This window comes from Osmerus eperlanus, chromosome 17 (assembly GCF_963692335.1).
Source record: "Osmerus eperlanus chromosome 17, fOsmEpe2.1, whole genome shotgun sequence".
NCBI classification, from domain to species: Eukaryota; Metazoa; Chordata; class Actinopteri; order Osmeriformes; family Osmeridae; genus Osmerus; species Osmerus eperlanus.
This window is the reverse complement of record NC_085034.1, coordinates 2,382,066-2,399,461: the sequence shown is the minus strand read 5'-3', so window position 1 is coordinate 2,399,461 and position 17,396 is coordinate 2,382,066. Positions and strand designations below refer to the sequence as shown.

At 50.3% G+C, this 17,396-nt stretch overlaps 1 protein-coding gene across 1 annotated transcript in view; it reads left to right on the top strand.

Moving 5' to 3' along the window:
- wnk1b (WNK lysine deficient protein kinase 1b) overlaps positions 1-17,396 on the top strand; it is a 58,413-nt gene that overhangs the window by 10,549 nt on the left and 30,468 nt on the right. The window contains exons 3-5 of the mRNA XM_062482638.1: positions 12,297-12,478; positions 15,173-15,393; positions 15,892-16,049. Of these exons, the coding sequence (XP_062338622.1) occupies positions 12,297-12,478; positions 15,173-15,393; positions 15,892-16,049 (561 nt within the window). The remainder of the gene's footprint in view (positions 1-12,296; positions 12,479-15,172; positions 15,394-15,891; positions 16,050-17,396) is intronic.

Sequence of the window (17,396 nt, the reverse complement as noted above, 5' to 3'; positions counted from 1 at the left end):
GAGACCGAGCAGAGAGACCGAGCAGAGAGACCAGAGAGACCGAGAGACCGAGAGACCGAGCAGAGAGACCGAGCAGAGAGACCAGAGAGACGAGAGACCGAGAGACCGAGCAGAGAGACCGAGCAGAGAGACCAGAGAGACCGAGAGACCGAGAGACCGAGCAGAGAGACCGAGCAGAGAGACCAGAGAGACCGAGAGACCGAGAGACCGAGCAGAGAGACCGAGCAGAGAGACCAGAGAGACCGAGAGACCGAGAGACCGAGCAGAGAGACCAGAGAGACCAGAGAGACCAGAGAGACCGAGCAGAGAGACCAGAGAGACCAGAGAGACCGAGAGACCGAGAGACCGAGCAGAGAGACCGAGCAGAGAGACCAGAGAGACCGAGAGACCGAGCAGAGAGACCGAGAGACCGAGAGACCGAGCAGAGAGACCGAGCAGAGAGACCAGAGAGACCGAGAGACCGAGCAGAGAGACCAGAGAGACCGAGCAGAGAGAGAGAGACCAGAGAGAGAGAGACCAGAGAGAGAGAGACCAGAGAGAGAGAGACCAGAGAGAGAGAGACCAGAGAGAGGTTTCATGAAGTCGTCTTTATTCTAACTTCGACCACACTGTAGAACGCTGAAGACTGAAGACTCACGGTTGTGAGCCAAAATTACGTCCATCATTTTGACAGTTTGTTTTCCGAACCTGTCCGTTCCTTGTGATCTTTAAAGGAGGTATTCTTTTCTTCGCCCCTTGTGGACGTTTATGACGTAGCTGTGCCTCACAGCTCGTGTGCTGTCTTCCTGGGAGTGTCTTTGCCTTCCAGTAGTAGCAGTTTATCTTCCACCTGGAAGCCTTTTTTTTTTTATTTTATTTTTTTTACGAAAAAGATCCAATTCTAGCACGTGGGCAGTTCAAAAGGCCAGGCTATAGACAGTTATTAATATGATTCTGTTTTGCTGGGGTGATTCTCCACCCCCAAATAGAACTGCCACATGAATCAGAGCATGTGATCTGTCCTGAGAACTGGAAAACAACCTTGCTCTCCTCCTCCTGTCTCTCTCCTTCCCTCCCTCTCTCTCCTTCCCTCTCTCTTTCTCCCTCCCTCTCTTTCCCTTTCACACACTCCTCTCTCTCTCCCTCTCCCTCTCCCTTCCTCCTCTATCCTACCACACCCCCAGTTGTTCTCTGTGCCTGCACTTGTTTATGAAAACCTTCAAATGGCATGTGACACCGATTTATTGACAGCCTGTCGCTAGCAAACTATTTGCTGATCGCTATGTTGACAACCGTTGTCATAACACACGGCCTATCCTTTCCATCAGTTCGTTCTCTCTCCTCCGCACGGAACCCATGCTCTCATCGGGCATTACTGTTCCCCCCCCAAAAAAGCTCCTTCCTTGACGAGCTGGAGAACGGTGCTCTCCCTGAGGAACCCTCGGATCTCTCTGATGGAACCGTTCCGTGTGTCATACTCCTGGGTTCTTAACGTAGAGCCAGACACCATGGTGTGAGGACAGGAGCCTGCGCGGCCTCCATTGTCCCTCTGCTAAGCTTCTGTGAAAGCCACGGGCTGTATTGTGCCTGCTGGCGTAAAGCTAATTGTTCCTGATCTACAGAGCTGATAATCCTATGGCTTCACCTGTCATAAAGAACAGAGGTGGGCTGGTATGTCGTCTCATCAGATGAGCAACCGCAGGCCTGCTATTACACTCTAACTGTATCATCATCTCTATTAATACAGCACACACTAAATGGTTGATGCCTCCCACTAAGGTTAGACTACAGCGGTTGTTCTGTAAGGAAGGAATGCTTGGATAATACTTTGATTAGATACTTGGAGAAGAAAATCTCAGTTGTTGCTCATGACTTTTCACACCCCCACTCCCTGGATTCTCGTGCTCCTCTGACCTGTTTCCTATCCTGCTATTAAACTGTTGCCTTTGAATCTCTCTCTGTCTCTCTGTCTCTCTGTCTGTCTGTCTGTCTGTCACTCAAACACTCACTCACAGAGTTCAAGTGGAGGTAATCATCATCTCTCCCAGGCCACACAGGCCAGATGAATGGCCTTAGTTATCTCTGTTTATCTCCAAAGATAACTCATAACAACAGTGAAGACACGTCTATATCTGCTCATTGTCCCATTTTACACCCCTTATCAGCCGTAAATTAATCTGGAGGGCTGTTAAGGTGTGTAGCATGGTAGCCCCTCCCTAAGGCCCACAGCGCCCTTCAGGGAGCTGGATCCACACAGAGCAGACCAGCCCACTGTGTCTGCTGTGAGGGGCGAGGAGGTGGAGAGGGTGTGTGTCGTTGTCATAAGGTGAACTCTGTGGTTTCCTAATGAGGAATTTCTTATCCCCCCCCCCCCCTTCTCTCTCTTCCTTCCCCTCAGGGCTGACAGCTTCCTGTCCCAACATTCCAGGGCAGCTTTCCGGCGGAGTGGGTGATGTCACAGGGGTAGAGGACATTGTTCGGTCGTTAGTTCTGTTCTGTTTGGAACAGAAACACTTGGGGGAGAGAGAGGGTTTCCTGTCTTTCTGTGATCTTCTTCTCTCCCCCTGTGTCTTCCATCTGTCTTCTTCTGTTTCTCTACTGTTGTTCTGGCCTTGTCTCTCTCCCTCCCAAGGTCACATCTCTCATTTTACTCAAACACTGGACAACTGGACGCCCACACGCATACTTTGACTAAAACACACTCTTTTTCCATGACCTCTCCCCTCTCTCTCTCTCTCCCTCTCTCTCCCTCTCCCTCTCTCTCCATCCATCCATCCCCCTCTCCCCCTCTCTCTCCCTCCATCCCTCTCTCCCTCTCTTTCTCCCTCCCCACCAGGAGGGTGTGTGTGTGTGTGTGTGTGTATCTAGGGGTGAAATCATAGGCAGGGTGGGTGGCAGGGTGACTGGCTGAACACTGTAGGCAGCCACACCTCCAGCACCATCACCCTGTTGCTCCATATGGTGTGGGGTTTATTTCCACTTCTGTTTCCTATACCATACACTCCAACACGTGTATGTGTGTGTGTGTGTGTGTGTGTGTGTGTGTATGACAGATATGATGTGTGTGTGTCTAGTCCCCACCCATGTGTGTGTGGAGTTCTGAAGCAGTCCAGTGTTCAGTTTGGCCTACGGTATTTCAACTCAGTACCGTGATATACAGTGTGTGTGTGTGTGTGTGTGTCTGTGTAACATAATTGACTCAGCCCTGCTTTGTTATGGCCAAAGTCAAACATGGCTGACCTAGCTCGCGTTCTGCCTTTCCTCTGGTTTACTAAGCTCTTCAAATGTTTGCCAAATAATAATTAATTCAGTTATTGTTGTCAATGCAGATTCAGTTCCCCTCCGTCCATCCGTATTCCCTGTGTGTGTGTGTGTGTGTGCGCGTGTGCGTGTGTGTGCGTACGCGCTTGTGTTTGAGGGGGGGGGGGGATCTGTGGTTAACAGTGGTTAATGTATCTACATAATTATCATGTGGCAGTGGTGGATGCCCCATATGGAACAGTTTATCCCAGACCAGCTTGTAGCAGAGCTGGAGTTTCAGCTCCTTTCCCTCCTCTCTGAGGACCGTGGCCGAGGCTGTGCACCAGGCGTGACGGTTTGGGAGCGGAGCCAGACTCTGCTGAGGGGCTGACGGCACAGGCAGGGTTAGGAGGCTGCGTGGTGGAGCCCTTCTCTCCTGCCTCCATCCTACTAACGGCTAAATCTGGGAGTCAGTTGGCTGAGCGGTGAGGGAGTCGGGCTAGTAATCCGAAGGTTGCCAGTTCGATTCCCGGTCATGCCAACTGACGTTGTGTCCTTGGGCAAGGCACTTCACCCTACTTGCCTCGGGGGAATGTCCCTGTACTTGCTGTAAGTCGCTCTGGATAAGAGAGTCTGCTAAATGACTAAATGTAAATGTAAAATGTAAATGTAAATGAGTCCCACTCATGTCAGATCTCACGTAACACACGAGATTATGCAGGTCAAAGCAGAAAAGGAGATGGGGAACTATAGGGAGAGGCTGACGGAGACATTTAGGAAGAGAAAGGCAGAGGGAAGTTGTCACCTTTCCTGATGGATATATCTACTTATTCTTTGTATTTTAAATCTCTCTCTCTCTCTTTTTCTCTTCCTCCTTCTCTCGATGATGATGTTAAGGGGATTCAAACCTCCAATCACAGCTCTTTGTGTTTGATGAGCTAATCCCTGTTTTGTTAGATGTTACATGGAGGAACTTGTGTGTGTGTGTGGGTGTGGGTGTGGGTGTGGGTGTGGGTGTAGGCCACAGTATAATAGAGATGTTCTGTTTGACTCCTCCGCTCCCATGGGGCCTGATCAGAGTGACTCCCTGCAGGCTAGGCACACGCGCACACACACACACACATGGGTATGCACTGAATATTGCTCAACATTTGTTTTGAAAGAATATGATCTCAGCTTTGTTTGTGGGATGTGTGCATGTTCTACGTGTGTGTGTGTGTGTGTTGTCCACCAGGTCAAGGCTGGGACAGTATGACTGGTGTGTGTGCCTGCTGGGCTGGTGTCTGGGACAGGAAGGGGACAGTCTCTCTGGTGGTGACCCTCCAGCTGTGATCATCAAAGCTCACCCCCTCGCCCGCTGCTCCTGACTGGATGGAAACACTGCCTCTAACCAGGGGGTCGTCAGGGGACGAAGAAACCTGCTTTTTAGTCTCGGCTGATATTGTTGCATCTTCGAAGAGTAGTTCACCCACACACACACACACACACACACACACAAACACCCTTCCTGTTGTAAAGCACCCCAGTTCCAACCCCAAGGCCTTAGGACCATCACTTACTAGCCCGTCAAGTGCAAACAGGTATCCAGTTTCAGCAGCACTCCTAGAATCAAGACAGCTTTCAGCAGCAACTGCGGGAGCCATTTTGGGCTTGCCATGCTTTCGACCCCTGACCCCTTTCTGCATGTGATTTCCAGTCTGGCTCTGTGGTTTGTAAAAGGTGTGAGGTCGTTTCCCCCAGTCTCCCCTCGCCTGTCGTATTTTGAGACTGTTGATGCATCAAGATATATGATGGGGTCTGGACATAATGACCTCCATCATTCATCTGGCAGAGGTCTCCAGTGTTGGAAGCTGAAGTTCTAGAAGTTCATTCCGTTCTAGAATGACCTGGAATGTTCCGGGTAGAATGCTTTGAGGTTCCGTTGAATAGGCCTGCTCCTCCAGCCTGGCTCAAGTCTAACCTCAATTAGCCTCGCTAGGTCCAGTGTTTTTATCAATCATGGATAACCACAAATGTCTCTTCACCTGTTTGCTCCTTCTGATCTCAGATGGGATTGTGAGATGAGAAGACCACTTCAGGGACACAATGACCGCTATTGTTATATTAGTTATCCAGGACCTGCAGGTGTGTGTGTCCTGTCCAAGTTGTGTTGCTCATGCAGAACAGGCTGAAAAGTGTGTCTACACTAGTTACAAGTTAGGAAGGAGAAGGAGCAGGCATGGCCGGAGTTTACAGTTGGCAGATTAGCCATAATATCCGCTCGCTGGTGTCGGATTAGGGATTAAGAGAAGACCTACTTTATTTCTAATTCTTGGAAATGTTCATTGCTAGTCTTTCCGGGTATTAGGCTGGATGATTATTTAAACTGTTAACCAGTTGGTGTGGTTACAATGTTGCGTGTTAACCAGATCCTAGACTGCATTGAAGACTTTTTTTTTTCCAAGGACCAGACTTCCAGGAGAAAGAATAGGAGGGGAAGCAGATGGTTGTTGTATCCAGAGATGGCTCTTGGAAGATGGGATGATGTGTCATGAGAGCGGGGCTGTGCCCGGGTCCTCCATCCCAGCCTGGTGTGTTGCTGTCTGCAGAACAATAGTTGTTGTCTCTGGGTGACACTGGTTGGCTAGCCAGCACCAGGCTCCAGCACCACAGGCAGGTCGGACCTCCTGACCCCCAGAACCTTGGGCCAGGGCAGGCAGGAAGACACACTGTGGACGCCTTGTTTCTTTGACCCAGATACCAGCCAGCAACCCGCACAGACACACACACACACACACACACCCACAGAGAGAAAGAGATCACGCTCCAAGCAGGACTCTTAAATGGGTCTTATTGTGGATCACCATGCCCTCAATTTTCCTCTCTCTTTCTCTGTGGCCTCATTGTTTTCTGAACTTTTATTTATAGCGTCCGTCAGCCTTCGTTCTCCAGCCAGGATTGTTTATTAGTTCTGGAGCGCCCGCGTTGCCAGCACAAGGCCAAGGCTGGCCCTCTCAACGCAGCGCACAGAAATCCACCGGCAGGCTTTTGTTAAGTCGGGGCGGCCCATTGAGGATTTGTGCAGCATGTGCCTGGATGTGAAGAGGAGGGTGCAGTGCGGAAGGCGGGAAGGGGGGAAGGGGGGCGGGGCGGGCGGGAGGGGGGTTTGGGGGTGTGTGATGAGGAGGTAGTTGAAGTCCAGTCCAAGGTCGATAGGCGAGTCAGAACATCGATGACAGCCCCGTTGATTTAGCCCAGAGACAGAAGGATGAGGAGCTGTAAGAAGGGGGAGATGGAGGGGTAAGAGAAATAAGTGGTAGAGAGAGGGGAGGAGGGAGAAATTGATGCCTCTCTGAGCTCTAATTGATGCAAATGGCTTTTGAGGATAGAGGCACTAAGATAATGTCAACACTGGGATGGTAGGTTACTGGGGGCTAGAGGTCTGTGTGTGTGTGTGTGTGTGTGTGTGTGCGTGTGTGTGTGTGTGTGTGTGTGCACGTTGGTAAGTGGGTGTGTGTGAGCTGGCCTTCCGGGTATAGGGCACGAGGGTGAGGTTAAAAACCAGCTGGGACCAGAGCAGTCCACCTGTCTCAGCATGCAGTCCCGCCTGGGTGACTGGGACTCCTGCACTGTCACCACCTGGGACCTGGTTCAGTTGCGTCATGCTAGCGAGCACATTCATCACTTTCATCATCAGGCCTCAGCATGCATCAGCTGTGGCCAGCGCTCACTCACTCACCCACACACTCACCCACCCACCCACCCTCAGGAGAATGTTGTCTCAGATCAGGCTGTCTCTGGGTAGTACAGCTCTCTAATTTGGGGCTAATTATCCGACCGGTGTGAGGATTCCCTGGATCCTACTCCCCACGGCTCCGTGGAGATCCTGGTCGGTGAATGACGTAGTTCTAGAAGTTCATTCCGTTCTAGAATGAGCGGGAATATTTGGGATGGAGCGTTTTACGTTGAGGTTCTGTTGACATGGCCTGCTCTGCCAGCCTAGAGATCCTGCTTGGTGAGTGATGGACTGGTCCTCTGTCAGTACTGCAGCAGCTGGCCCAGGTGGCTAGATTACTGCCCTCCACTTCTGAAATCCACCCCCTCCTTCCTTCCCAAACCCAACACAGGGCCCCACAGCCTCCAACTTAAGCTGAACATCAGACACAGTTTACTTTGGCTGTAATCTCTGCCTCACTATCAGGCCTTAACTTCCTCACCTCCATTAGAATCATTACATAACAAGGAGATTTTACTGGAAGCGAATGTTAGGTTTATTGACATATCACCACTACTGCCCCTAGAGGCAGGGAGGTGAACCGGAGTCCAGGCTGCCAGGCTGCAAGCAGCTACACATGGCCTTGGTTAGGGAGCCGTCTGTGAAGTGCTGATTGCCTGGAAACCCAAAACCTCAGAAACATAAAAAAAGCTAAACTTTGTAACCCAGAAGTTTCCTTCTCTAATAGGAACCCAGCGTAGAAATGTCTGTTTATAGAACTCTTAAGAGCACTCCCCCTCGACTGTTACAGTGAAGTTACTGTGTGCCGTTTTGCATCTTAGCATCTTTTTTAGATGAAGAAAGTTGCTGTGTCTTATTTATAGCAGATGTTCTGCTCGGCCCAAGCAGAACGCTCTCCTCTTTCATTTCCTCCCCCGTCTCTCTCATCCTCCTTCCCCACGTAGAAGAGACCTGTTCCACTGTAAACTCTGCAGGAACACAGGACTCCACACACACCGCACACACACTGGGTCTTTCATACAGCAGGCCCTCTGCAGCGGGTCCCTGGGTGCCTGCTAGGGCTGGCCCTCCTCAGGCCCTCTCCCTGCTGGAGGCCCGTTCTGGACAGAACACCACATTCATCCAGACCCAGGCTCAGACCCAAGCTCCAGATATCCAGACTCAGACCCAGAACTACCCCAGACCCAGAGCTACCCCAAGACCCAGACCCAGAGCTACCCCAGACCCAGAACTACCCCCAGGCCCAAACCCAGACTTGCGCCCAGGCACCTAACGGCCAAACCCCTCCAGGTTAGTTTGGTTTCCTCCCTCCTCTCAATAAGGATGACACCGACGCCACAACCTCTTTCATCCTCTCTGAGGCAACATCTCCCACTCTGCATCTCACATCCTCTTTCTGTTTATCTCATTCTCTCTCTCTCCCTATCTCTCTCTCTCCCTGCCTCTCTCCCTCTCTATCCCTCTCTCACTTCTCTTTTTCTGTCTTCCGTTTCTACTTTCTCTTTTTGTCATTTCTCTCTCATTCACTCACTCACTCACTCACTCACACACACACACACACACACACACACACACACACACACACACACACACACACACACACACACACACACTCTCTCTCCTATCTTATCTCTCAGAAATAACCTCGATCAGACAGCATTGTCACTTCTGCTAGATCAAATCTATGTCTCTGCCGGTAACTCACGCGAAAAAAGAAAGCCAGAAATAGAAAGATAGTAAGAGTTCATAAGCAGTGTAGCGGAGGATAATATTTTGGAGTTGACAAACTGAGGTCTTGTGATGTTTTCAGGAGGCTTGTTTCCTGATCAGTTGTCACGAGAACGGACCTAGTTGGATCTTTGTGGAAGTTCCTCATCCTTTTCCAATAACCAAACTCACACACACACATGCGCGCACACACATGCGCGCACACACACATGCACGCACACACACACACACACACACATACATACATACATACATACATACATACATACTAACATGACGTGCAGTACAAATGCAATATGTTTGTGCCCAGAGGGCGGGGTTTAGTGTTCAAGAAACGGATTGGTCAGGCTCTGGGCTTGAGTGCTGCTGGGAAACGAGAGAGCAGGGTTTCCAGAAAAGTAATGTGACCTTCTACCCATCCGTCACAGGAAGTGGGCAGCCTGTTACTTCATCAAGGCTGCACTGCAGCAGTAGCAGATTAGCTGATAAAAAAAACTACACTCAGCATCCGAGACCACAGCATCTGCGACCTGACAAGATTGTCATATTTGCCTAAATAAACTTCACATCTCGATAGCAACCAATACATATAAAGGTTTGTCGGTAATATGAAATTAATCCGACATCTGTGGGCGTCGCAAGACTGTAATAAACACAACAAATCATTAAGCCGTACCCTGACTAATGATTGGACGGGCTACCTGTCTGTCTACCTACCTACCAGCGCGCACTCTGCCCCTGCACTCAATGCCCGTTACTGTAGTTTTGTGGGAGTGGCTTTAAAGGGCGGGGGTGGGATATTATGGTTTGAATCATTTGGAATTGAAGCTAAAATAGCTTGCTTCGCACAACTTGCCTACATAACCTTTAATCAATGGTGGACTAAATGGGCACAATATGTATTTGTTGTCTAGCAACAGGCCAGTAGATGGCAGAGACGGTAGTTTCAGTGGTTACTGTTGTCACAGGAAGAGGATTTTCATCTGACGTCCTGTTTGTATTGGTTAATTGTCCTCCAGTATCCTTTCCTTTCATCAAGGACAGCTCTGTTGTCACGGAGTGTGGTCAACCATAGGACTTCTCATCGCTGGAAGGGAGCTGTGTGTGTGTGAGAGAGAGTTTGGGTGTGCACTCGACAATCATATTAATACCAGATGGGCTGCAGTACAGTATAATATAATTCTGGATCTATATATTCTAGCTGAAACATATGATCATGTTCAGGCCTGCTGGTGTGATCAGCTCTCACTCAGAGCTACACACACGCGCGCACACACCCTCGTCCTCCCATACGAGCATGCAGACTGTTATTTTGGAACTGTGTCCAGTATTGTCACGCTCAGAGACATGATGGATGGCTTTCCTCGAAGCCCCTGGCTCCTGTCCAGCCTGGCCCAGGTCACTGACGCTGACGCTGGCTACGGCGCGGAACAGATGTGCAGGGCTGGCTGAGACACGCGGCCCCGAGGCCCACTGGAGGCAGCTCTGCAGTAACATCACCACATCTCTCTCTCCCCTCCCACCCCCACCCCTGCCCCCCCCCCCTACCCCTACTAATGGACAGGGCAGCCCTTTATGTGCCCTTATCCTGTTGTAATCTGAATCGATTAAGTTGAGTGGGTTTGTCTGTTAACCCTCTGCCCCCTGAAAGCGCTCCGATTGCGCAGCAATAGCCTGTTGGAGAGGGAGAACATAGAGAGAAGGAGGGAGAGAGAGGAATCTGGGTAGAGAGTGTGAGGCTGCCAGTAATCCACAGCCACAAATCCCTGAATTAAGTGCTCTGATCCCGACCTCTCTCCTCTATGAATATTTCATGATGGCGAAATAGTTCATCAGAGCCCTCAAGGCTAGACTGGGACCCCCCATTCCTCTTTCTGCCCTCCCCTCCCCCGCTATCCCTCTCTTCAGTCTCCCCATCCTCCCCCTAGATCTCCATCCTCCTCTCCCTGTGGTCGGTTATCTCTCTACCTCCGACAGAGGTGCGGTCCAGGCAGGGGTAGGACACGGGCTCGGTCTCACCTTGTGACTGGGCCTAACTGGTCCGACCAGCCCTGCAGCCAATCAGCTTCTCTCCAGGAGGAGTCAGCTGTCTTGTCATCTAACCACTCAGGGTGTGTTTGTGATTTCCTGGATTCAGGGGCTAATTTGGCAGCATTTGGCCGTGTGTGATTGGCCTGGCTGTAATCTCGTCAGCGTGCGGGTCACATGTCTGTTGTTTGTCGAGCACAAACACCTGGGTTGTGATCGCAGCAGGAAAGCGCTATATGCGTCGCTTGTGGTTAGCCACCGAGCTGGTGGAAATGGGATGATCAGAAGTGCACACAGGAGAGACACACACACACACACTCCTCCCCAGGAACCTTGTTTGTATCTCGAACCAGTAAAAAGGAGACCAAGTCATGCTGTTTTCCTGTGTCCCTGGCAAAACATTTCAACATTTTAGACTACAGTGTCTAATTTGGCTCGTTGAATAGATAGGCAGGTGTCCAGAATGCACATGCGTATAATTACACAGTTGTTATATATAGGCATCGCAACAGGGTCGTTTTTTAATTAAGGATTGAATGCACTCTTTAGTGACCTAGTATAACTGTATTTAGGAGATCAGTGTACTGAGATCAGTGTACTGTACAGTTCTAAAGTATTTGGATCTTGAGCTCTCCTGGTGACCCCTGAACCTCTGTGTACACGAGAGAGTGTGAGCGTGAGGTGGCGCAATGCAGACCTGGTGACTCACCCCTGCAAGGTCATTACACATACACACACACACACTCATACCATTTATGGGGTTGATTAGATGACTCTCTCTTTCACACATGCACATTAAATAGGTTTGTTGTCAAGAGTGCAGCCTAGCTGAGGCCCTGATTGAAACCCTCTGGTGCTAGCCCAGGCCCAGCTAGGCCCAGCTAAGCCCAGCTAGGCCCAGCCAAGGCCCAGCCAGGGCCCAGCCAAGGCCCAGCCAGGGCCCAGCCAGGGCCCAGCCAGGGCCCAGCCAAGGCCCAGCCAGGGCCCAGCCAGGCCCAGCCAGGGCCCAGCCAGGCTTCTGACAGGGTAGGCTCTGCAGCCTGTAACCCCGCCCCCCCCAGTCTCCCACACCAGCCTGTTAAACACAGTGTTTATAGATGGTCCCTCAAGCACAGTGACCACAGCAGAGCTGCTTCTGCTAGGCTATCGACGCCAGCTCAAGTATTCTTATTAAGACCCACACAGACGCGAGCCAGGGCACTGAGGAGGTGGTACAGGAGCCCACAAACAGCTGCTTATGTTTTCTCTGTCTTCTCTTGTTTACCTGTGGTCTCTGTTCTGTAGCTCATCCAAGCCAGGTTGAGTCTCACCACCCTGTAATTAAGTGTGTAAGTGTGAGAGGAAGAGAGACAGTGACACACACAGAGAGAGAGAGTGAGTTAAAAAAGAGAGCGATAGGCAAAGTGTGCGTGTACGTGTGGGTGTGTATGTACTGACCCTGTGTCCCTGCGTGTACGTGTGTGTACATGTGTGTGTGTGTACTGACCCTGTGTCCCTGCGTGTACGTGTGTGTGTGTGTACTGACCCTGTGTCCCTGCGTGTACGTGTGTGTGTGTGTGTGTGTGTGTGTGTGTGTACTGACCCTGTGTCCCTGTGTCTCTGGTAGGATCGTAAGCTGTCCAAGACTGAGCGTCAGCGCTTCAAGGAGGAGGCGGGGATGCTGAAGGGGCTGCAGCACCCCAACATCGTCCGCTTCTACGACTCCTGGGAGTCCCCCTCCAAGGGCAAGAGCGCCTCCAAGTGCATCGTACTGGTCACTGAGCTCATGACCTCAGGAACACTGAAAACGTGAGTGACACACACACACACACACAGGTGCAGGCTCGTGACACACACACACACCCATCTGGGAACTCGTACAAAGGCTGTTAAGGATATTTTTGGACTTTGCAGTACACACTTCAAACAGAATTATAGCAGACGGATGTTCCTGTCTCCCTCCGGACTCTGTTTCTCTCCCACTGGTCTCTCTCTCTCGCTCTCTCTCTCTCTCCCACTAGTCTTTCTCTCCCACTGGTCTCTCTCTCTCTCTCTCTCTCTCTCTCTCTCTCTCTCTCTCTCTCTCTCTCTCTCTCTCTCGCTCTCGCTCTCTCGCTCTCTCCCACTAGTCTTTCTCTCCCACTGGTCTCTCTCTCTCTCTCTCTCTCTCTCTCTCTCTCTCTCTCTCTCTCTCTCTCTCTCTCTCTGGTCTCTCTCTCTCTCTCTCTCTCTCTCTGGTCTCTCTGTCGGGTCTCTCCCTCCATGACTCACCTCCACACCAGAGCACCACCAATGGAGATGTGAAAATTGGTTCAACAGCAGCAATTACCATTAAATTACTTTTTCTTCACAATGTCCTTTTCATCCTAAGAAAGCTTTCAATACCTGCTTTTATAACGAGTCATATAATTTTGCACTTTGGTTGTCTGCTGGGTTTTTTGGGAATTCTGAGTCGTTGCTCTAAGTGGAGCCGCTATTGTGAACCAGGTTCTGCTCCCCTGTAAGACCTTCTGTGCATCTCTATCAACCAGTCCCTCAGTCTGCCAGTCTCAGCCCTGATTAGTCAGTACAACACACATCACTGTGGGTGGTGATGTGTGTGTGTGTGTGCCAATGTATGGCCAGCTCCACTCCCCCTGCCACGGAGGCAGAGTGCATTATGGGAACGTTGCCCATGTGCCAGCTGCTGCTTCTGCAGATTCTCCACATTCCTGGCGGAGGGCTGGATAGAGAGAGAGGGAGGGAGAGAGAGGGAGGGTAGAGGATAGATAGAGAGGGAGTGAGATGGAGAGAGAGATTAATAGATAAACAGAGGGAGTGTGTCAGGCATGCTTTTCAGCTGTGTTGTCGCTCCCTAGAACTATGTCCACAGGGGCAGAACCATACAAATGCACCCAAGTGCATTCTGGGCCAGCAGCTCCCTCCAGTGGATGCCTTAGGCTCCTTTGTCCACATTTACTGTAAGAGACTCTTTCTTTTTCTCTTGCTCTCTCTCCCTCTCCCCTTCTCTCTCTCTCTCTCTCTCTCTCTCTCTCTCTCTCTCTCTCTCTCTCTCTCTCTCTCTCTCTCTCTCTCTCTCTCTCTCTCCTTGTCCCTTCCTCCTCCCCTGTGATTACAGCCCTGCTGGGTCGAACACAGAGTGGTTAGGCTGGCAGTGTGCGGGCCGTGTCAGAGAGACAGCGGTCACGCTCTGCCACCAGGCGCTCTGTCTCCAGGGGGGCAGCCTGGCTCTTGGGGGGGCGGCCGGCTGGCATGGTGCTCCCTTGGTGGTGACGACCACACGGTTTATATACACATGCAGGAAGCACACTCACATTAACAGTACAGACTGGTTTCAGAGTTCTGGAAATGTTTGACCTCTGACCCGCTTACTCACCGACACACAAACACTCACTCACTCACACACACACACACACACACACACACGAGACCCAGATCCAGCTCTGCTTCTAGAATGTACTCTCCTTCCTCCCCGCTGTCTGAAAAACGGATCATTAAGGGCTGAGAAAACAAGGAAAATGCGTGTACTAAACGCTGTTGAACCTCTCAAGAATGGAGATATATTTGTTGTAAAGGAGAGAAAAGGAGAAGGGGGGGCATGGGGGGGAGGTCAGCTTTCGGGTGTTTGACTGTTGCCATGGAGGCACTGTACTCACACACACACACACACATTCAGTCACACACACACACACACACACATTCAGTCACACACACCTGTCAACTCTCTTCACAGGGGCCTCGCCTCCTCCACCATGATCCTGTTCGGCTCCTCAAACACCCCATCCTTCGTACTGTTCCACGTCTAGTCCGTGTCTGTAAACACACCCCACCCCCGTCTACTGACTGTTCTCGCCTCTCCGGCCTGCTGCAAAGCTGCTTAGAATAGATCGTCTGTCACTCTTTTCAGGGTTTTGTCACGATGCCTTCCTCCACTGTCATGCTGGGTTGTCGACAGAATAGTTTTCCTCACTTGTGAGACCCAGAGGTTTGAAGTTGGCCCAGATAAGGCTGATGGATGAGAGAGGGGCCGGCTGTTTGTATGATTGACAGGAGGCCGGAGGGTTAATGGCTGCCGGCGTGGATATGCTTCCTGTCCCAATCTGTCAACATGACGCTCAGTGACATGGAACACACCTTCCTAAATAGCAACTGTGGGAAACACAGGGTTTTATCTGATGGTGTTCACCATGTAGAACTGGTCTGTCCACAATACACAGTTTACTACAGTTCACTACATGATTAACTTGTTTATGATCTCTTATTCTGAATGTTTATTTGTATTTCTGAGTGCAGCTTTGGTGAAAAGGCCAAGCCACATTTTCCACTTCGTGGGACAACAAAGGGAATCTTAATGTTAATCTCGCAATGTTTTGTATTAGTTCAAGCAGTAGCTAATGTGTGTGTCTGGTGTGTGTGTCTGTGTGTGTGTCCGTTTGTGTCTGTGTGTGTGTCCTTTTGTGTCTGTGTGTTTGTGTGTCCCGGTCTGTGTGTGTGTGTCCTCAGGTACCTGAAGAGGTTCAAGGTGATGAAGATCAAGGTTCTGAGGAGCTGGTGTCGTCAGATCCTGAAGGGCCTCCACTTCCTGCACACCAGGGCCCCGCCCATCATCCACCGTGACCTCAAGTGCGACAACATCTTCATCACCGGGCCCACCGGCTCCGTCAAGATCGGAGACCTGGGATTGGCCACGCTCAAGAGGGCCTCTTTCGCCAAGAGTGTCATAGGTGTGTGTCATGACCCCTGAACTCGGACATACATGCAAACTGACACGGGTACACACACACACACACACACACCTTCTTCCCAGCTGGCAGAAATTAGAATTCATGTGTAACCACCGCTGACTTCTGGAATGGAATGTGTGGGTTGGAGTGGAAGGGTGCGGTCGTTCACAGAGGAGGAAGAGTGAAAAATGTTTGAAATTAACGTAGAACCTTTTTTTATAGAGTCTGTGATTCAGAGTCTGAGTAGCATGTGTGGTAAAGCCTCTGGCGCAGGCCGGCCTGCCAGGGTCTCCAGTTTCATCCTGCCAGGTGTGCTAGAATACTCCCTGGGGGGAAACTGGCAACCATCTTGGTTCAAACTCAGTTTTCCCCCCACCTGTGAGATCAACTGACTTACATGCTTTTATTGCTTTGATGTGAAACTAATCATCATCTGCTTTCTCTCCTTCTATCTTTTTTTCCACCCCTCCTTCTCCATCCTGTCGTCCTGTCTGGCAGGTACTCCAGAGTTCATGGCTCCAGAGATGTACGAGGAGAAGTACGATGAGTCGGTGGACGTGTATGCGTTTGGGATGTGCATGTTGGAGATGGCCACGTCAGAGTACCCCTACTCTGAGTGTCAGAACGCTGCCCAGATCTACCGCAGGGTCACCAGCGTGAGTCCTGCTCTCTCTCTCTCTCTCTCTCTCTCTCTCTCTCTCTGTCTCTGTCTCTGTCTCTGTCTCTCTCTTTCTCTCTCTCTCTTTCTCTCTCTCTCTCTGTCTCTCTCTTTCTCTCTCTCTCTGTCTCTCTCTTTCTCTGTCTCTCTGTCTCTCTCTCTGTCTCTCTCTCTCTCTCTTTCTCTCTCTCTCTCTCTCTGTGTCTCTCTCTGTCTCTCTCCCCCTATCTCCTCTCCCTTCTGTGATATTTTCGGGAAATAAGTTTTGAAAGGTAAAAAAAATATTTCCTGAAAAAACGGCTAAAGATATTTAATACCCCCAAAAAATTAAGAAAAGTTAAGGTAAGAAAAAGCAAAATTATTTCGAAAGAACGTGAATACTTTTTACTTAAGTATGGAGTCAGGTGGCTGAGCGGTTAGGGAATTGGGCTAGTAATCCGAAGGTTGCTGGTTCGATTCCCGGCTGTGCAAAATGACGTTGTGTCCTTGGGCAAGGCACTTCACCCTACTTGCCTTGGGGAGAATGTCCCTGTACTTACTGTAAGTCGCTCTGGATAAGAGCGTCTGCTAAATGACTAAATGTAAATGTAAGTATATGTCAGAGCCCATACTTCTTTACTTTAACTTGAGTGAAAAAGTGTCAGCACACAACTTTTACAGAGTCTTTTTAAACATGAGTATCTGTACTTCTACTTGAGTGAAGGATGTGTATACCCTCTCTGCACTGGGATATTTTTTCCCTCTCTCACTCCCCCCCACCCCCTCTCTCTCTCCCGCTCTCTCTGTCCACCATCTCTCTCCATATTTTGCAATCCCTCTTTCTTGGAAGAAGATGGTTGTTTACTCATCTATGGATGAATAGAGCAGTCATGAGCTGGGAGACTAGGATGCAGTCATATGACACACACACATACACACAAAGCGTACAGTATCAGCAGTAACAGCAAGAATGGAGGGCTGTTCTGGGGCTTGAGGTGGTAATCACCAACAGGGGGCGATTGAGATCAGTGCTGCTGTGCTGTGGCACGCTGGGGTGAAACTAAAGTAGCTCCCAAGTTCTGAACACTCACACGCACGCGCACACACATATTCCACACACAAAGGCAGGTGTTTCGAGGCTAATTGCTACAACATGCTGGAAATTATTACACATTCCTCTCTTCTTCCAGACCCCATGATTTCCATTGTTCTGGTGTCACACGTAAACCGCTCACATACCACATGCATGGCTACACTGTTTAACATCATGCAGCAAGGCGAGAAAGAGATTAAAAAGGAGAGATGGGAGATGAGGCACACTGGTGTGGTGGGCGAGTGCTGCTGAGCTTATCTGCTCCTCGACAGC